We start from the raw sequence: 22,231 nt of genomic DNA on the forward strand, positions 1-22,231 counted from the left end.
TTCTCTACATTGCACACCTTTAATCTCTGCAGAGAGGATGGCAGCTTTGTCAGCAAGAAATCTTATAAATTGTCATATCCGAAGTTGGAAGACAAAAGGATGAAAGGGTTACCCACTGGAACTTAAAATGGTTGCAATAGCACGGTTTCTAGAACATGCTGTTGTGTGGCAGCAATAAAGCCCAAGGAGCTGCAACCATACAGTGGTCCTAAAGTAACTGTGCTGTAGTCACAGCATTCACAGACTACTTCATCTGGTCATGCTATATTTTAGCCCCAGCACTAGAGGAATCCCTACAAAGATTATTTGTCATCCCGACTGAACGCAAGGCTTCCAACAGGTGGAAGGAACCACCAGACACCCACCTCATTGGGGACCCCGAAGGTTAGGTTAATTTTTCCCCCAATATCAAAACAATAATGTGGTCATCCAGTTCAACAGGCTTTTCTCTATCAATTGCTAATAAATGACTGTAAACTAGGAGATTCCACTTCACACTAGCGAACTGGCTCAAACTCATTCCCACCACCATTCACAGGTCAAAGTAGCATCAACCTCGACAAGGTTGTGGGTTATAAATGATAAATCTGCAGTGCCCATTCAAATAAATGGGAAATAGATTTTTTTTTAAAAGGAGTGCATTGTGCTCATTGTGCATGACCAACACCACAAGCAATCAGCAGCAAGTGAATTCTTACCTTTCATTTTAGAGGCAAGAGTAACTCTTGGAGTACTGAACATTCTACCAACTATGCATGCAGTTCCTACGTTAAAAATAATCTTCTGTAAGTAACAGTAAGTACTTTAAAAATACAATGATGTTAGTCCATGAAACAGTTCTTAATCCATGGAGTTTCCATAATTACCTGCAGGCACTCAGATTTTCCTTTAGGGCAGAAATGTAGCTGCCGTCTTCAAAGTGTTAATGAAAGTCACCTGCTGTACTGTGAGCACCACTCATATCATGTCTGTGGATCCTATTTGAATGTCAGGTGCAACCATTCTATTAATGATAGGGCGAATAAGGGTACTCCTGGATTCCACTGTTTATAATATTCTTCACTGCTGCTATCCTCTCATTCTCAGACACCTCCAGGCTGCACTCAGTGCATCAGTTTGACACTGAGCTGCATCGTGTGGGCCCGGGAGGGGGGAGCCTTTGCATGCTCAGTTTTACCGTGCTTCAGGTCCTCATTACTTCCTCCTGCTACCATGACTTTTCATTCAGCCAGGATGACACGCCAAATTCTCTACAGCTGCAGTCAATGCCACCCTATAACTGGCTGGCAGGAGTGGTGCCTCCTGCCCGCTCAGCATTTCTGCCCTCAGGTTTGGAATGGTCTGACATCACAGATGGTTCTGGCTGAGAACTGGCAAAGCTGGAGGCAGGGGTGGGGGGAAGTTGAAGTCAGTGGAGGCTGAGATCTAAACGTGTGACTCTTGAGTTGACCAGCTCAAGTGCTAGAGCTGGGGGCCACCTCTTTCTCAGTGGCTACTCAAGGATCATTTATTCCTCAGTAGAAGGATCTGGAAGGTTCAGCTCAGGAGTTGATCCTGTTTGTGACTTGTTGACATTACAAACTGGAAGGGTGCAAAAAAAGCTGGAAAAATCAAACATAGCTGATTGGCTGAAGTATTAATTTATCACACACAGCTGCCTAGAAATAATAAGCCAGAGCATGAATATGCAGATGCTGACACATCGAAAAGATCAAAACATTCATAGCCAAAATAGCATGCCAGGCGCATGCAACTGTAAAACACACAAAATCCCATTTTTAAAATAATCATATTTTAATTAAACCTTTCGCTATTATTTAACCCTCAAAACCACCAGTCACATTACACATACCATAGAGGTTTAGAAGGAAACCGTTTGACCCATCATGTCTGTGCTAGCTCTTTGTTAAAACAATCCACAAACTAACCCCTCAGTCCCACCGTCTCCCCATAGCCTATTATTTGAAATGCTGACTGTGTGATACTTCTGTTTATTTAGCAATGAAAGGCTGACGGGCTAGAAACCAGCATTAGTAGAAATCCATACTTAATATTTTATGATTACTATTAAAACTTTGCATTTATCTAATTGCAGAAGACCCAAATGGCAGCTTTCACCATAATTAAACCGGTATCCATAAGTCACCACTATGCTTTTATCTCTCTCTTCTCCTCCTCCATCCTACCAACGCCAAGATTTTTAGGGGACAGCCCCAACTGTTCCACGGATTGTCTGAGCTACTTACAGCCGATATGGGCAGTGTAAACCCCACTGTATACAGCACAGTGGAGGTGATGGTACTGTTCCTGAATGGGTACTTGATGGTTTCATCATCACAGTAAAAACCGCTTTGATAAGGTTTTATTTTGGCCACATTTAGAACACCCAGTGGCATACCAGCTGTAGGGAGGGAAAAAAAAGCTTTAAGTGCACCTTAAACTCACAACTTTACAACAACAGATCACATTCATGAATTTGTTTTCCAAAAATTCAAAAAATAGTCCATATGTCAGATTTTGAATCAATTATGAATTAACAACTTAAGTAAATAGTTTTATGTCCTCAATTGCCAACATGGAACACTCAACTTTCAAGTTGTGTTCAATAGCAATATTTTTCCGTGTATACATTTGTGCCAAGTAGTCTGCATTATGCTTGGGATTAGGAATGCTGAGTACGTTGCAAAATAAGTGTTGGCATATTTGGTTCATTCTGAGATGGAGATCTGTTTTTTTCCTGAACATAAACTTAAATGACCTGCTGTGGTATTGAGTTTTCTAAGGTGTTTGGTTTTCATGATGAAATTTGACAATCTCAGGCTACTATTTCTTCCTTCGGTTATCATCAGATACCAGTACAGCACACACTATGAATAGATCAGAGAAACATTAATATACTTTTCAGAAGCCTGGCTCGTGTAGGCAGAATTCTTTATTTATTAAAAACATACCTACAAGATACCCCAGTTTAGTTTGAAAACTTACAACAACTATACAAAATGAAGTTAAGAGACACAACACAATTTACAAGACAATTCAGATAAAAGGTTACAATATTTGCCTATGTTTAAGGAGAATTTTAAAGTTATTTAATTTAATTTCCCCTTCTTCGTCTCCTCGTACCACACAATACAAGAGAGGAGCTTGGAGACCTACTTCAAAGCCTCTGCTGATGCTACTCTGAACTAGTCTCTCAGATGTGCATACAGTGGCCTAGGTTGGGGGTGACAAGCTCTCAAGTTTTTCCTCCCATCCCGTGAAGAAGCACCTGCCCCCCCACTCAACACCAGTCCCAGACAAATGGCTCACATCAGGAATTTAGCATTGGTGGCATCTCGAGTGCACGAACACATGCCAAACCATTCCATTGAATTTGTCCTGCTTTTTTGTGGACAGGTCATACCTGGGCAATTTTCCAAATTGTCAGGTAGATGCCAGTGTTGTAGTTGTACTGGAACAGCTTGAGCAGGGCCGCGGCTAGTTCTAGAGCGCAGATCCTCAGCATTACAGCTGGGATTTTGTCGGTGTCTGTAGCCTTTGCTGTGTCCAGTGCACTCAGCTGCTTCTTGACGTCATATGGGGGCCTCGGGAGGAGGCCAAGAAAGATCATCCACTGTGTCCATCTGACTAAAGATGGTTACAAACACTTCAGCTTGGACTTCGCAGCCACATGCTGGGCTCCACTATCATTGAGGATGGGATTTTCATGGCACCCCTCCTCCTGTTAGTTGCTTAATTGTCCACCACCATGCACGACTGGACGTGGCAGGGCTGCAGAGGTTTGACCTGATCCGTTAGTTGTGGGATCGCTCAACTCTGTCTGCAGCATGCTGCTTCTGCTCTTTACCATGCAGGTAGTCCTGCGTTGTTGGTTCACTAGGTTGATACATTATTTTCTGATACCGGCATACTCTTCTACGCTCCTCACTGAACCAGGGCTGGTCATTTGGCTTGATGATGGAGTGAGGGATATGCCGGGCCATAGGATTACACATTGTGGTGGAATACAATTCTGCTGCTGCTGATGGCCCACAAGCGCCTCGTGGATGCCCATTTTTCAGTTGCTGAATCTGTTCTTAATCTATCCCAGTTAGCATGGTGGTAGTGTCACTCAAAATATTGGAAGGTGTCCTCAGTGAGAAGATGGAACTTGGTCTCCACAAGGACTGTGCGATGGTCAGTCCTACTGATGCTGTCATGGACAGATATAAGTAGCTTAAACAAATCTAATGGGTGCAGTAAAAGTGTGCAAATGAGTGAGTGCAAAGGATTAAATAATTGCCTTTTCCTCTTTAGGTTTTACTTCCCTGCAAATAATTCATTTTATCACTCTTCATTGCTAGCACACTGTAATTTTTTTAATTATTCGTTCATGGGATGTGGGCGTCGCTGGCGAGGCCGGCATTTATTGCCCATCCCAATTGCCCTTGAGAAGGTGGTGGTGAGCCGCCTTCTTGAACCGCTGCAGTCCGTGTGGTGAAGGTTCTCCCACAGTGCTGTTAGGAAGTGAGTTCCAGGATTTTGACCCAGCGACAATGAAGGAACGGCGATATATTTCCAAGTCAGGATGGGGTGTGACTTGGAGAGGAACATGCAGGTGGTGTTGTTCCCATGTACCTGCTGCTCTTGTCCTTCTCGGTGGTAGAGGTCGAGGGTTTGGGAGGTGCTGTCGAAGAAGCCTCGGCGAGTTGCTGCAGTGTATCCTGTGGATGGTACACACTGCAGTCACTGTGCGCCGGTGGTGAAGGGAGTGAATGTTTAGGGTGGTGGATGCGGTGCCAATCAAGCGGGCTGCTTTGTCCTGGATGGTGTCGAGCTTCTTGAGTGTTGTTGGAGCTGCAATCATCCAGGCAAGTGGAGAGTATTCCATCACACTCCTGATTTGTGCCTTGTAGATGCGTACCACTTACTCCAGTTACATCTCTTTTTTCTGATTGTCGTGACTGCAGATACAAGATCTTTTAAAAGTGCAACAATTCCTTCTTTTAAAAAAAGAATTCCTCCCTTAATTCCCTTAACATTGCCTTTCAGTTACACATACCGCCTCTTGCGGAGATGCCTGTATGTATTGGACAAAATGTATTTCCCCCGCTCTCACTGCACACATTACTACAATGGTTTTCAACTCTCAGTGACACAGGAGAGGACTTAATATACTTTCCTTGCACCCACATTCTCAAGTCTTATACTTCCAGGAAATTAACCTTTACTCTTCCACATACTGTGTTGCATGCAGCAATTCCCTTTGCCTTGTCTTGCATGCTGCTACAATGTTGTGCGGTCAGTGTTGAAGCTGTGGTGTCTCCTCCTTTAGTTGCACTTTTTCAACTTCTTACCCTTAAAAAGTAATTGGGGTAGCTCCCCCATGACTTTTTGGGTGTGGTGCTAACCCATGTAGGCCAGAAGGTCCCAGATTTAATTCCCAGTCTGTGCTGAACTGGCAAATTTTGCTTTGGCAGCAGTTGAAGCATTGCAATTTGGTCTCAGCAGCCTGGGGCTAGGAAGGAGGAGAACACTGGTTCGGCTGGAGTATTGTGTCCAGTTCTGGGCACAGCACTTTAGGAAAGATGTGACGGCCTTAGAGAGGGTGCAGAAGAGATTTACTAGAATGATTCCAGGGATGAGGGGCTTTCGTTACGTGGATAGACTGGAGAAGCTGGGGTTGTTCTCCTTGGAACAGAGACGGTTGCGAGAAGATTTGATAGAGGTATTCAAAATCATGAAGGGTCTAGACAGAGTAGATAGAGAGAAACTGTTCCCATTGGCAGAAGGGTCAAGCACCAGAGGACATAGACTTAAGGTGATTGGCAAAAGTACCAAAGGTGACAATAGGAAAAATGTTTTTACACAGCGAGTGGTTAGGATCTGGAATGCACTGCCCGAGGGGGTGGTGGAGGCAGATTCAATCCTGGTCTTCAAAAGGAAACTGGATAAATACTTGAAAGGGAAAAAAAAAATCGCAGGGCTACGGGGATAGGGCAGGGGAGTGGAACTAGCTGGATTGCTCTTGCATAGAGCCGGCGGGACTCGATGGGCCGAATGGCCTCCTTCTGTGCTGTAACCTTTCTATGATTCTATGATTGGATCTCCATGATCCCCAGTCTTTGGGATTTCTAGTTGCTTCCTTCAGTGTTGACATCATTTAGTAATTATACCTAATTTTTGTTTAAAATTTGTGTGGCTAAGTGGTGACCACAAACTCTATGATGTGTCTGTACACAAAAACTGCCATAGTTTGGTTTCACAAAACCAATGCTACAGCATTCATAGGCTCATCTTAGGGGCCAACATTTTTATCTGTTAGATGTACCAAATAGGAATATCGTACTGGAGAGTTTGGCACAGATCACCTAGAACTGCCATGTAATATCATCCTGCTGTGTGCCAGTTTTGCTATCTGTTTTGTTTCACAATGTCTGCTTTGGAGAAGTTGACTAGTTGGGCATCTCTGATCAGATTGGGGTAAAATTTGTGCATCATACAATGTCATCTTTTGCTTATGTCTTGCTAGTTGGGAGTATAATAGTTATTTTTTTTCCAACTATGTTCTTCTGTAGACTAAAGCCACATTAAAAAACTTTGCTTATCTTGGACACCATTTCTACACAATGAGCCACGTAATGAGTACATAATGTCCCTGGACTTGGACAGTATTAACAGTTCCAAAATACAAACACTGCTCCATCTTTTTAATCAGAATTTTTTTATATAAAAAAGCACTATCATTTTAATATATCTTACAAGACTATTTCTTTCCCCTCGCCAATTTTTTCCTTTCCCCTTCTTTCTTGAAGGCATTGACTCCTCTGGCACCTTACCAAAGTTTCCATCATTCATATGTAAACTTTGACAGTGAGTACTAGTGGGCTATTTGACTGCGGGGCAATCAGAACTGAGCCTAATCCAGTCTAATGACGTGCACAGGATTCACTGGATAGCAATTAGGAGCAGGAGCCCTGACCAACCTTCCCCTTCACTAACCCAGGGGAGCAGAGGCCAATTAGAGTGCTTGCAGAGTCATCTCTGTTCCTGATTATAGGTTGCATGGTTTAAAGCGTTACATTATAGATCTAATAGTCATGCCCCACCGATGTATTCAATGCCACCACACAAAACACTAATGTTAGCAGTTTTTAATGTTAATGTTCCAGTTCAAAAAAAAACTCATTATATTTAAAAGTCGGGTAAGTCCTAACTAATATAATTCTGTAGGAAATAGCAACAGTATTTTAGCAAATGAGTAAATAGAACATCAAAGACAGTCAATAAATACATCACTCCCACATGACTCTAAATTCAGCATGGTATGATCACTGCTCAGGTCTGTTCATTCAGATACCACTGAACTCCCAGCCAATGTTACCCTCAAGTACAAAGCAGTGAGTTTCTATTCCCCCGTTCTCTCTTGAAGTCACAATAAGTGCTGATGTACAGTTCTATAGGCACTGGGCTCCACCTTCCAGCACCTCCCACACTGTACAGGGTGACTACTGCAACAACACATCATCATCAACAGGGTAACACTAACCTGTCTCACAACGGTCTAATCTTTGCCCGTTAGCCTAAACTGCGAAATCCAATCCTGTCCTCACCCAATGTCCAACCAGGAGCAGTTTTTAGCAGGACATTCACTGGATAGATGATTCTTCCTCTCTTTCTCCCTAAACTTGTGGCACTCCTACCATTACTCTGGACAGATGAGAGACTAAACCTAGAAACTTCTTGGTGTGAATGGCTCCATATCACACTGGGCAGTGCATTTCCACACAGAGATGGTAATATTGACTTTGGGCGATATCGAATCAACCACCCGTTGATCTCTCCCGATTTTCATTTCCATAGATTTCAATGGGGTGCCCTTGTTCTCCCATTGTTACATTTAGGACTGAATAAACGGCCTCCGTAAACATGCTGTGCTCCACTTTGATACGGAGCAAATACACAGAAGCAGCTTTCTGCATCTACCTTACCAAAACCAACTCATTTACCCTGACAGCAAAATCGTAGACCCATAGTTTTGTGCTGCAGTCATTTATAACGTAAAAGTGCCTTACTTATTCCAGTCACGTTTTGCCTTCTCCCAGGTGGCCAGGCACCTCCCTCGAGCTAGTTTGCCTTTTCTCTCCAACGCTAGCTACTAATAGAAGTTTTCTCCTTACATATCATCATGTAACAATAAAATTGATTCCAGATGAGATATTTTAGCCATTTTATCTGGTTAGTAGCCAACTTATGTTCAATTATCTTATAAAAGAAGACATATCTGGCAGTTTGTGCTCACCTGGAACCTATTTATTGATATACAAGTGGTAAAACTAATCTGATGAGTACATGTGATGGTGAACTCCCTGTGGACTATTACTCAGAATGTATTGGATAAAGAAGCAAGGTGAAGTAATACTTGAGCTAAATTTCTCCACAGCACAGCAGCATATTGCTCAGAAGAATTGGCAAAGGGTTTTATTCATGAGTAACATTCAGAATTTAAAATAAAAACACAAACAAGATTGATTTTCCTTTAAAGTAAAAGATTGATATAGGGGAGGGGGATACCTCTTCAATGTAAAACTCTTCCAAGCAATTTGGAGAATTTCTTTTTTTTAATAAATCTCTTACCTTGCAAGAGGAATCGTGAAATTAGTTTCTATGCTGGCTGCTGACTTCCGGAGCCCTGGCCTTCCGTCCCCACCCATACCTTTCCCTTTAATGTTTAACATCACAAAAATAAGGAAGGGGTATTTTTCGGTGTTGGCGCTGCACTGATTGTAAACTGTATCTACAGGGGCCTAAATCAGATATTAAAACTTGTAGTTTTTCATTAAACCCGTACAATTTTCTCTAATTCTAAACTACTATCCAAAATGACGCCAACTTGAAAAAAATGCCTCCAATTCAGTTTAATTACTAAGATGCACAGTAATATAATCATGAATTCCTTTACATTTGGATTGCATGGTCAACTATTTGGTCTTGACTAGGACCACAGGCCACTGTTAGACTGGAGTCTGTGGTCCTAGCCTCGCCCACACAAATGATTGACAGCTCTCAAAAGTAAACAAAAACAGCACGCTTTACACATCTCCGTAATTAAAAGGGAATTGAAGGCAGATTTTGTTCCAAGTTACCAGTTATTTTTGGAAATACTTTAGTGTTAAATGAGGAAAATTGTGATGTCTGTGAAATTTTAAAGGGTGAGTGCAATAAGAGGTTGAAAGTTAAACACACCCAACCATGGCTGCTTACAGTATAACAGGACTTTTGATATATATGCTCGCTAGTGATTTCTTATATTAAAAACATTGTAGATTTCTCTATTCATCAAGAAATCCAAAGGTAGCACCTGAACAAACACTTTGGAGCTGAATGGGGCTGTGACCTGAACCACTGACTCTGCTTCCGCAATTCCAGCGGTTCACATTTGGCTTCTGAGTTTGATTGGCTCCGGCAGCTCAGGTCAAACTGCCTCAACAATCCAAACAGAGATGGATTTACTCAACCCTTCAGGATGTGCAAGGACATAATCCTTCCACCTCTCAAGACCATATAAAGGTCATATGGGAAGTGAAATGAGTTTGAACAGTTCCAAATAGACATGAAGCACAGCAGAAACGTGCTCCCACACTGATACTACAAAATATAAAACATCACTCTATCCATCAAACAAATAAAGCTTCAGTTCAGACTCATGTATGCCAAGATAGTGGGGTAGAAATTAGTATGCGTTATGCCCATTTTTCAGGTGTAAAAGGGGCACTAAACGTACCAATTTAGCAGCGGAGCGGCCTGCATCTAATCTGCGCAGGTGTCCCACTGGTAAATTCGTGGGCCCTTTCTTAGGCGTCTTTAAATATGTAAATTAGGGGCCTAACTCCTGTTGAAGGATTCCTTTCTGAAATTATTCGGCAATGAGCGGGGCAGGTGTCAGGCAGGATTCTTCAGTGGTCCCCAACTCCAAACAGGTTTAAGCAGGAGTGCTTCTCCGACTCCATAGGAGTCGCAATTGCCCTCTCCCAGGATATGCTGCATTTAGCTTTGTGTCTTGGGTTTATCGTAAGATTGATATGGTGCAGCCCCATGCATAACTTTGGTCTTTTTTACATGCAACGTATTCAGGCAGCACATTGAGTCACCATGTGCAGCTGGGTCGGCAAATCAATAGGGATGTACAGTAAATGCGGCTTTGCCAGAGTCACTGACATCCTACGAACAAAAAAAAAAGTTGTGTCAAAAAGCTTATAGCTGCTTCTATCATCATGTTTGGAACCAACATGGCCTGAAGTTAGGGAAGGAAGGAAGGACTTGCATTTATATAGCACCTTTCACGACCTCAGTACATCCCAAAGTACTTTACAGTCAAAGAAGTACACAAAGCTGTGGGAGTATTGTGCATTTGTTCTCACTACTTTTTTATACAGCTGAAAAACCTGGATTCTTTACCATCAGAACATGAAGCAGTTCGAAAGATTTTATGGAAGACAAATACAATTTCTCATGAAAATTACGCAGCAAAGCAAAGTGGCGATACCAAAGTGCTACAATGCATCAACATGACCAACAATGAAGTTGTGGTTATACAGATGCAATTCTGATAAGCCAATCATTTCTGCATATCAGAGGAACAGCTTCCCAAAGTCATATTTAAAGTTGGCTGACAACTGGATAAAGGACAGTTGAGAGTCAGATGAAACATTGCAAGCATAACCTAAAATGAAGAGTTAAGGAAAGTGATATATATATCCAGAAATCTAGAATGCTAAAAGCCACAACCTTCTAACTCAGAGGCAAGAATGCTACCGCTGAGTCATCGAATGCAAGGTTCATAATACAGTAGAGAACCAGGCTGAGTACAGAAAGTACAGAGGAAATCTAAAAAAGGGAATAAGAGGGGCAAAGAGGGAGTATGAGAATAGATTAGGGACTCACATAAAAAGGATCCCAAAAATCTTTTATAATCATATAAGTAGTAAAAGGGTAGTCAAAGGAAGGGTGGGACCGATTAGGGACCAAAAAAAGAGATCTTCTTGTGGAGGCAGAGGCTGAGACACTAAATGAATACTTCACATCCATCTTCACTAGAGAAGAGGATGCTGCCATTGTAGCAGTAAAGGAGGAGGTAGTAGTGATGGTGGATAGGATAAAAATAGATAAAGAGGAGGTACTTAAACGATTGGCAGTACTGAAAGTAGAAAAGTCACCCGGTCCAAATGGGATGCATCCTAGGTTACTGAGGAAGTAAGGGTAGAAATTGCAGAGGCTCTGGCCACAATCTTCCAATCCTCCTTAGATATGGGGGAGGATTGCAAATGTTACACCCCTGTTCAAAAATAGGGAGAGGGATAAACCAGCAATTACAGGCCAGTCAGTTTATCGTCAGTGGTGGGGAAACTTTTAGAGACAATAATCCAGGACAAAATAAATTGGTACTTGGAAAAGTATGGGCTAATAAATAAAAGTCAGCACAGATTTGTTAAAGGAAAATCGTGTTTGACTAACTTGATTGAGTTCTTTGATGAAGTAACGGAGAGGGTTGATGAGGGTAGTGCAGTTGATGTTATGTATATGGACTTTCAAAAGCCATTTCATAAAGTACCACATAATAGATTTGTTGGCATAATTAAAACCCATGGGATTAAAGGAACAGTGGCAGTGTGGATACAAAATTGGCTAGGGGACAGAAAGCAGAGAGTAGTGGTGAATGGTTGTTTTTCAGACTGGAGGGAAGTATACAGTGCTGTTCCCCAGGGGTCAGTATTAAGACCACTGCTCTTTTTGATATATATTAATGACCTGGACTTGGGTATAGATGGCATAATTTGCAGATGACACGAAACTCAGAAATGTAATAAACAATGTGGAGGATAGTAACAGACTTCAGGAGGACATGGACAGACTGGTGAAATAGACATGGCAGATGAAATTTAATGCAGAGAAGTGTGAAGTGATGCAATTTGGTAGGAAGAATGAGGAGAGGCAATATAAACTAAATGGTACAATTTTAAAGGGGGTGCAGGAACAGAGACCTGGGGGTGCACATGCACAAATCTTCAAAGGTGGCAGGAAAAGTTGAGAAGGCTGTTAAAAAAGCATATGAGATCCTGGGCTTTATTAATAGAGGCAGAGTACAAGGAAGTTATGCTAAACCTTTATAAAACACTGGTTAGGCCTCAGCTGGAGTATTGTGTTCAATTCTGGGCACCACACTTTAGGAAGGATGCCAAGGCCTTAGAGAAGGTTCTGAAGAGATTTACTAGAATGGTACCAGGGATGAAGGAATTCATTTATGTGGGGAGACTGGAGAAGGTGGAGTTGTTTTTCTTAGAACAGAGAAGGTTAAGAGGAGATTTGATGGAGGTGGTCAAAATCATGAACGATTTTGACAGAGTAAACAAGGAGAAATTGTTTCTAGTGGCAGACGGGTTAATAACCAGAGGACACAGATTTAAGGTGATCAGGAGCAGCATGAGGAAACATTTTTTTACGCAGCGAGTTGTAATGGTCTCAAATGCACTGCCTGAACGGGTGATGGAAGCAGATTCAATAGTAACTTTCAAAAGGGAATTGGATAAAAACTTGAAGGCAAAAAAAATTACAGGGCTATAGGGAAAGAGCAGGGAAATGGGACTAATTGGATAGCTCTGGCAAAGCGCCAGCACAGGCAGGATGGGCCGAATGGCCGCCTCCTGTGCTGTACCTACTATGATACTATGTAAAGTGTACCAGTAACAGTGGGCAAAAGGACATCAATGGATAATCAATACCTGAGGCCAGCAACGGATAGCACACATTGTCTATTGAGCCACTTTCGCAAACACCACTGACTATGACTCTTTCCTATGCTAGTGTTTCATGGTTATTTTTATTTCAAAGTGACTTGTACTATTACCAGAGGGCATAATAATAAATATGCTATGTAAATATATTTTACATAATTACCAAACATCTCGGTGAAGATAAACTGAACAGAAAATTCTATGATTCACACCTTTCACAGACTAGTTGCATGGCCTGAAAGATCAATCATGGTTTTGTCCGGACAGAGATGACACAAACATAATGAACTGTCTGTACATGCTACGGAATGAATGACTCACCCTTAAGTTGTGCTGAAAACCACAAAACTTTCATTTTGTCTTGATGCTTCTGAAAGTGGTGATAATTAGGTATAAAAGACTATGACTGATAAAATAAGCACAGACATTTTCTTATCCTTCATTTCAACTTTTATCTCCTTCCTAATTCCCAGTGTGGCAGGTTCTTACTGACACCGCAGTATTTTGTCCTATTTTTTTTTTAAAGTGTAATTTATTATTTCTCTGCTTTTTATTTTATTTCCCTTTCTTTTGTGCTCTGAACCCATCCACAGTACAATAGAGATACAGTATGAATATCCGGAGAAAATGGTAATGAAAATGTGAAGAAATGACCTGGAGAAATAGAATAAATGAAATGACAGCATATAAGGAGGCTGATGCATCATGGGTTCGTTTTGAATGGACTCGGATGCAAGAGATTTTCAGAACTTAACTTTATGTACCTGTTTCCAGGAGCTTGCTAGCTTCCAACATGGTCATGAAAACTCTGCAACTGCTCTGCCCCAACCTGTTTATACCCATGTTCTCTATCTTTGCAGCGGCTCAGCACTCCCCAACCTTATATCCCCCTATGCCGTATATTTCAGATTCTCTATCCTAAACTTTAGAAACAAAAAGAGGGTCCTGGTTTCAATGATGTCTGCATATTTCCCCGAATCAATTTAAACAACAGTATTCCCATAAATGTTCACCCTCTCAAAACTAGTCTTTCTGGAGGGACAGATATTTTCCCAGCTCTTGTCCTAATACCTGCGCCTTCCTGTTCTGCTGGATTATGAATTAGTCTGTGATCCAACTCAGGAGTGTTTTTGTCTTCTTGGCTTCAATTATCCATGTCTTCTAGAGTGCTAGGCTGAGGATGTTTCAGTATATCTTTTTCAATTGGTTTAGGAATATGAGCAAGGTGGTTCTGTTTCTCCTTAAGGAGCCACCTGATGTTTGTGTAACTGCACTTCAGATATACTTAATTGTCTGTGAAGCATTTTGGGACATTTTAAGGTCATGAAAGGCACTATATAAATACAAGTTCTTTCCTTTCTTTCCTGATGTTTGTGTAACATACAATTGAGGCATTGAGGTTTCCTGTTGCACTATTCGCCAGGTCTTTGAATCCTTCACCATGTTAGTTGCCTTCACTTAGATTTGTTAGTATTCTGACTATGTGTCTGAAATTCTACCTTATGCATCTCCTCCTTTTCCCAAAAGTTGACAAAATATGGTCACTAATGATTGAGATTTCTTGTCAATACTGGGCAAAGTTGTTCTCAGCATTTGTCGCATTAATAGCTCTGCTGATTTGTAGCTGTTTGCCAAAGGCAAAGCACTGTATGGTAACAATGAAAAGTATGGGTCCATTGACTTTTTTCAGCAAATCCTTTATGGTTTTCACTACACTCTCTGCTTCCCATTACTCTGTGGTTACTTAGGGCTACTTGTGACCACCTTCCACTGGCATGGCGACCAAATATAGGTCAGCTAAGTTTGTTCTCTCTTCTGCACACTCAGAACAGTTCTTGAAGGTACTTGCTCAAGTCTGGCCACCATATACTTTACTTACATTTTTGCTTTGGTGTCCTGTATGTATTCTGTCCAACTTCTCATTGGAAAAGGAAAGAAAGAACTTGTATTTATATAGTGCCTTTCATGACCTTAGAATGTCCCAAAATGCTTCACAGACAATTAAGTACATCTGAAGTGCAGTCGCTGTAGTAATGTAGAGAATTGATGTAGGAATCACCAAACAAGTGCCTTTTAAAAGTGTCTATCTTGAACCATCAATTATCCTGCATAGCCCAGTATGGTATCAAATTGCTATCCAGCCTTGGCTTTTTTGCCATCCATTGTTTGATGATCAGTTTACAGACCTCATTGTCTTGAAAGAAATTGTATCTCCAATAGCCAATTTACTGTAGCTGAAATACTTTGTAAAGTCCAATCACATGTGCCTTCATCTCCACTTGGAGGCTTTGATTTGTTCTAGTATCCTCTGATGCTGCAGCTCATGCCAGGGTATCTGCTGATATCAGATTTTTCCTTGTATATATACAAAAGTCTCATACCAAAACTGTTGTATCATGGGATGCAATTCATTAACATTTTTATTGCTCAGAAGATGTATCAATGGCTCGAATCCGTTTAAAACAAGGAAAGATTTTTCAATAAGGTATTCAGAAAATCTGTCACTTCAATTAATAGCAAAAGCTTCTTTTGTATCCGAGTGTATCTTCTTTCTGTTGTGGAGATGCCGGTGATGGACTGGGGTTGACAATTGTAAACAATTTTACAACACCAAGTTATAGTCCAACAATTTTTATTTGAAATCTACAAGCTTTCGGAGGCTTCCTCCTTCCTCAGGTAAATGTGATTTCTGTGACATTCATTGATTGTGAGCCATACGGTCCTGGAAGCCATTGTCCTTGCTGGAATTTCTCTAGTTATTCGGCCCTTGTGTTCAGATTCTCTGTCAGGGTCATATATTTGTACTTGGTCTTTTCTTTATCACTTGAAATATTTTTTGTTGGTCATAACTCTATATCTAAGATTGCTTTGCTCAAAAGACCCCTGTGTGGAGAAAACTTGCCTGATTTATCATTCTCAGCAAATAACAAATCTTGCTCATTTTCCCAAGGTGGAAGAATATTCTCTCTAGCTCTGATCTCGCCAGAGTCCATTTTAAAACCTTTAATCAGGTTTTTTCCCTTTCCACTGCCCCAAAAAGGCCCTAACCAAAGTCACAAACGACATCCTCTGTGACCGTAAGTAATGTGCATTATTCCTCTTCAACCTCTCTGTAGCCTTTGACATGATCGACCATCCTCCTCCATCATCTCTCCTGGATTGTTGTTCCAACCTGACCTAACCACTCGTAGCCAGAGCATTTCTACTAATGGCTTATTTTCCCACCCTGGCACCATGACCTCAGGAGTTCCCCCAAGAATCCATGCTTGGCCTCCTCCTTTTGCTCCTTTACACTGCTCCCCCTTGGCAACATCATTTGCAGACATGGGGTCAGGTTACACATGTACGCTGATGACATCCAGCTCTACTTCTCGCGACCCCTCCAATGTCTCTGTGCTATCAGACATTTGGTTCAACATCCAGTCTTGGATGAGCCGCAATTTCCTGCAGCTAAATATTGGGAAAACCAAAGCCATTGTCTTCAGCCCCCACGACAAACTCCATACCTTCGTCACCGATTCCATCCCCCTTCCCGGCCACTGTTTCAGGCTGAAGAAGACTGTTTTCAACCTCAGCATCTTATTCAATTCGGAATTAAGCTTCCAATCCCATAGCCTCTCAATCACAAAGGCTGCCTACACTCTTGCAACATCGCTGACCTCCACCCTACCTTAGCCCATTTGCCATGGAAAACTCTCACCAATGCCTTTGTGATCTCCAGACTCAATTACTCCAATGCTCTCCTGGCTGAACTCCCATCTTCCACCCTCTGTAAACATCAACTCATCCAAAACTCTACTGCCCTTATCCTATTCTGCAGCAAGTCCCACCAAAGTGCCAGCAGTAAATGTCAAGCAAGGGCCAGCCTCTTGCCCACAGGGAGGAAAGAATGCAAAATCGACTACCAGTGTACCTCTTAGTGGCCATTTATGGATCAGCACAAGCAAAATTCTGTGTTTTTTGGCTTTGAGATGTTAAGGATCCATTTTTCCTCCCTTGCTCTGATGTTTCACCCAAATAACCATAGTTCATGTACAAACTCAGAGAGTAACTATTGGCAGGCTAAGCGACCCTGTGGGGCAACATTGTTGACCCTTATCCTGTCTTCACTTGATAGCTATAAACATGCATTTTCCAACAGAAGTCACTGGATAGCAATCCAGAGCATGAAATTGGGCTGATTTTACCCCTCTCTATCCAAAGAGGACTAAAATTATATATTATGTGGGTTGGGACGGGGAGAAAAACAACAATAGCAGAATGAAAGATTGCGTCATTTGAAGGGTCAATGACTCTGCTGTGTGCATGGAAGCTCTGAAACCACTAGAGAAGATATCAAAACCTGAAGTGGTTTTATTATTATTTCAAGATGAATCCAAAAAGAAATAATGCTCAAAATTCTTTAAACATCACTTTGCAGACATTCTGCAGCAATAAGCAGAAATTAGATTTTATATTTGAGTTGCTAAAGGAGTACAGTCCTCCATTATAACATTTATTTTAACATTCCCTTGCATAACTCTTAAATATTTGTAATTAAATTTATCAAAATACTGGCTTTTTCCTGTGGATAATTGGCAGTGCTGTATGAAAAGCATATTGTTCAGGCCACATCTTCATAGAATCACAGAAAGTTACGGCACAGAAGGAGGCCATTCAGCCGAAAAAGAGCTATCCAGCTTAATCCCACTTTCCAGCACTTGGTCTGTAGGCCTGTAGGTTACAGCACTTCAAGTGCACATCCAAGTAGTTTTTAAATGAGTTGAGGGTTTCTGTCTCTACCACCCTTTCAGGCAGTGAGTTCCAGACCCCCACCACCCTCTGGGTGAAAAAATTTCTCCTCAGCTCCCCTCCAACCCTTCTATCAATTACTTTAAATCTATGCCCCCTGGTCACTGACCCCTCTGCTAAGGGAAATAGGTCCTTCCTATCCACTCTATCTAGGCCCCTCATAATTTTATGTACCTCAATTAAATCTCCCCTCAGCCTCCTTTGCTCCAAAGAAAACAACCTATTCAATCTTTTCTCGTAGCTAAAATTCTCCAGCCCTGGCAACATCCTCGTAAATCTCCTCTGTACCCTCTCCAGTGCAATCACATTTTTCCTGTAATGTGCTGACCAGAACTGTACGCAGTACTCAAGCTGTGGCCTAACCAATGTTTTATACAGTTCCAGCATAACCTCCCTGCCCTTATATTCTATGCCTTGGCTAATAAAGGAAAGTATCCTGTATGCCATTTTACCCACCTTATCTACCTGTCCTGTTACCTTCAGGGATCTGTGGACATGCACTCCAAGGTCCCTTTGTTCCTCTACACCTCTCAGTATCCTTGCCTTGCCTTGCCTTGTTTGCCCTCCCCAAATGCATTACATCGCACTTCTCCGGATTGAATTCCATTTGCCACTTTTCTGCCCACCTGACCAGTCCATTGATATCTTCCTGCAGTCTACAGCTTTCCTCCTCACTATCAACCACACAGCCAATTTTTGTACAATCTGCAAACTTTTTGATCAAGCCCCCCACATTCAAGTCCAAATCATTAATATATACCACAAAAAGCAAAGGACCTAGTACTGAGCCTTGCTGAACCCCACTGGAAACAGCTTTCCAGTCGCCAAAAAACCCATCAACCATTACCCTTTGCTTCCTGCCACTTTTGGATCCAATTTGCCACTTTCCCCTGGATTCCATGGGGTTTTACTTTTTTGACTAGTCTGCCATGTGGGACCTTGTCAAAAGCCTTTCTAAAAGTACGGATGGGACACTATACTGTGTATCCTACATTCTTAGCCTATTTATACACTGCAGAAATTCTTCTTCATAAAGAAGTTCTACCATCTGTTTTGGCTCTCAATGCTCTAAATTTGTCCCGTTCACAATGCCGGTTGGAATTCGGAGTACCATTAGCAACTGAGAAACAACTTTACTCCTGTCTGCGAAGGAGCCTTGGAAACGCACTGCCGGTGTTTTTGATTCCTTCCACGATTGAATAGTGTGACGACACTAACTGTCTAGGCTCACACATGAAGAATGGGCACTTGAGTGAGGTATCAGACAATGACCAGTGCCTGTGGGACCCTACACCAACATGTCTCTGCACCTTCAAGAGAGGCGGGGAAAAAATTGTAAACTCATGGAATAAAAAAGGCTGCTGTAAACTGAGCACTTGAGTGATAGTTGGTAAAGGAAATAGTCTAATTATGCGCTTGTACCATATGTATATAATAAACATACCAAGATTAGGAAGTTAGTATTAAGCCTATAGTTAAACACACTACAGTGCTGCCTTATTTTTAAACTTTCTTTGAACTTGTTTTTACTAAAAGTTTCAGAAATCATAGAGTTAATTCTCAAAGTGAAGGCCATCATGACTGCCTTGAAAGAAGTGGTTCTACACCTGCAGGAAACCATTAAGTAGAGCGCAGCAGAATTCATTCCAGCAAAAAAATTTATTATACATGGGCTTGTGCAGGAAAACTAAGTAGTTTTCTGTGGATGCATGGCGTATGTTGGATTGTGAGGTGCAAAGTCAAAACAAAATTGGACACAAAGCAATGAGAATTGTGCAGCATTACCAGGATCAAAAATGGGTCAAGCTTACAACCTGGAGAAAATTGTGGCCATGGATTGCACAGAAATAAAGAAGGAGACTCTCTCTACAGAACTTTTATGATTAGGATCTTATAAAATACTTTCCATAGCAAGATCACGCTTTCCAGTGAAAAACTATGTCTGATTTCATCACTACATTTAGAATAATTAAAACCATATTTAAAATGGGTGCCTGCTACTGAATCAGTTGAAGATTTTAGTATTGCTTAATTGCACCTAAATTCATAATGGTAAAGGTGTCTGGAGTAGCTGAGTGAATATTTAAACCATGCCAGAAAGCCCCCCAAAAATCACACTTCCTTTTAATTTAGTTCTACTACTGGTAGTAATAATACTGTACTAATAATGCAAAACTAAAAGAGAAAACCTTGCAGTGGCCAGAGTTATGCTTGACATACAGGAAGATGGTTGTGGGTGTTAGATGTCAATCACTGCAGCCCAAACATATTCCTCAGGACAGCATCCTTGGCCAACAATCTTCAGCTGCTTCATCAATGCTCTTCTCTGTGCCATAACGTCAGGAGTGGGGCTGTACGCTGATGATGCTACAGTCTTCAACTCCATTCACAACTCCTCAACATCCAGGTTTGGGCTGACAAGAGGCAAGTAACAAGTGGCAAGTAACATTTGTGCCATATAAGGGGCAATGATCATCTTCAACAAGAAAAGGCCAACATCACCCCTCCACCTGCCCCAGATCTTCAACAGCGCCACCATCGTATAGTCCCTCACAATCATCATCCTGGGGGTCACCATTGACCAGAGGCCATATCAACTTTGTGGCTACAAAAGCAGGGCAGATGTTCGGGCAAAGAGAGAGTAGGAGAATAGATTAGCGGCTAACATAAAAGCAAACCCAAAAGTCTTTTATAAATTTGTAAATAGTAAAAGGGTAGTCAAAGAAAGGGTGGGACCAATTAGAGACAAAAAAGGAGATCCTCTTGTGGAGGTAGAGGGCATGGCTGAAGTACTAAATACTTTGCATCCGTCTTCACTACAGAAGAGGATGCTGCCATTGTAGCAGTAAAGGAGGAGGTAGTAGCAATATTGGACAGGATAAAAATAGATCAAAAGGTACTTAAAAGATTGGCAGTACTCAAAATAGAAAAGTTACAACATCCAGATAAGATGCATCCTAGGTTACTTAGGGAAGTAAGGGTAGAAATTGCAGTGACCCTGGCCACAATCTTCCAATCCTCCTTGGATATGGGGACGTTGCCAGAGGACTGGAGGGTTGCAAATTTTACATCACTGTTCAAAAAAAGGGTAAAGGATAAACCGGGCAATTACAGGCCAGTCAACCTAACAACGGTGGGGTTGTGAAACTTTTAGAGACAATAATCCGGGTCAAAATTAATTGGCACTTGGAAAAGTATGGGCTAATAAATAAAAGTCAGCTCGGATTTATTAAAGGAAAATCGTGTTTGACTAACTTGATTGAGTTCTTTGATGAAGTAACAGAGAGGGTTGATGAGGGTAGTGCGGTTGATGTTGTATATATGGACTTTCAAAAGGCACACATAATAGACTTGTTAGCAAAATTAAAGCCCTTGGCAGCATGGATATAAAATTGGCTAAGGGACAGAAAGCAGAGAGAGTAGTGGTGAATGGTTGTTTTTCAGACTGGAGGGAAGTATAGAGTGGTGTTCCGCAGGAGTCAGTATTAGGGCCATTGCTCTTTTTGATGTATATTAATGACCTGGACTTGGGTATAAAGGGTATAATTTCAAAGTCTGCAGATGACATGAAATTCAAAAATGTAGCGAATAACGTGGAGGATAGTAACAGACTTCAGGAGGACATAGACAGACTGGTGAAATGGACAGACAAATAGCAGATGAAATTTAACGCAGAGAAGTGTGACGTGATACATTTTGGTAGGAAGAATGAGGAGAGGCGATATAAACTAAATGATACAATTTTAAAGGGGAGTGCAGGAACAGAGAGACCTGGGGGTGCACATACACAAATCTTTGACAGTGGCAGGACAAGTTGAGAAGGCTGTTAAAAATGCATATGGGATTCTGGGCTTTATTAATAGAGGCATAGAGTACAAAAACATGGAAGTTATGCTAAACCTTTATGAAACTCTGGTTAGGCCTCAGCTGGAGTACTGTGTTCAATTCTGGGCACCACACTTTAGGAAGGATGTCAAGGCCTTAGAGAGAGTGCAGAAGAGATTTACTAGAATGGTGCCAGGGATGAGGGATTTCAGTTATGTAGAGAGACTGGAGAAGCTGGGGTTGTTCTCCTTAGATCAGAGAAGGTTAAGAGGAGATTTGATAGAGGTATTCAAAATCATGAACAGTTTTGATAGTGTAAATAAGGAGAAACTGTATCCAGTAGTAGAAGGGTCGGTAACCAGAGGACACAGATTTAAGGTGATCGGCAAAAGAGCCAGAGGCGACATGAGGAAACATTTTTTTATGCAGTGAGTTGTAATGATCTGGAATGCACTGCCTGGAAGCAGATTCAATCGTAACTTTCAAAAGGGAATTGGATAAATACTTGAAGGGGAAAAAACTTACAGGACTATAGGGAAAGAGTAGGGGAGTGGGACTGATTGGATAGCTCTTTCAAAGAGCCGGCACAGGCACGCTGGACCAAATGGTCTCTTCCTGTGATGTGCCGACTATGATGCTGTGACTAGGTAGTTTCCTTCCTGACACCTCAATGCTTCTCCACCTTCTACAAAGCTCAAGTCAAGAATATGATGGTTTACTCACCACTCGACTGGATGGGTGCAGCTGAAACAACACAAGAAGCTCAACACCATTCAGGACAGAGCAGTTTTCTTGACCAGCACCCCTGCCAATGAACTCAGTGTCCATTCCTTCCATCACCTGTG

General features: G+C 41.7%; 1 protein-coding gene across 3 annotated transcripts in view; it reads right to left on the reverse strand.

Annotated features, from left to right (window-relative positions):
* Positions 1-22,231, reverse strand: part of plpp1a (phospholipid phosphatase 1a) — a 93,647-nt gene that overhangs the window by 52,496 nt on the left and 18,920 nt on the right. Inside the window, exon 2 of one of the 3 annotated variants that reach the window (XM_067986026.1) lies at positions 2,247-2,401. The exons of 1 other annotated variant lie outside the window; for it this stretch is intronic. In XM_067986026.1, coding sequence (XP_067842127.1) covers positions 2,247-2,401 — 155 coding nt within the window. Of the gene's footprint in view, positions 1-2,246; positions 2,402-22,231 lie in introns of those variants that run through there. One more of the 3 variants, XM_067986046.1, reaches the window with a different exon arrangement.

Source organism: Heptranchias perlo, chromosome 1, assembly GCF_035084215.1.
Source record: "Heptranchias perlo isolate sHepPer1 chromosome 1, sHepPer1.hap1, whole genome shotgun sequence".
Taxonomy (NCBI): domain Eukaryota; kingdom Metazoa; phylum Chordata; class Chondrichthyes; order Hexanchiformes; family Hexanchidae; genus Heptranchias; species Heptranchias perlo.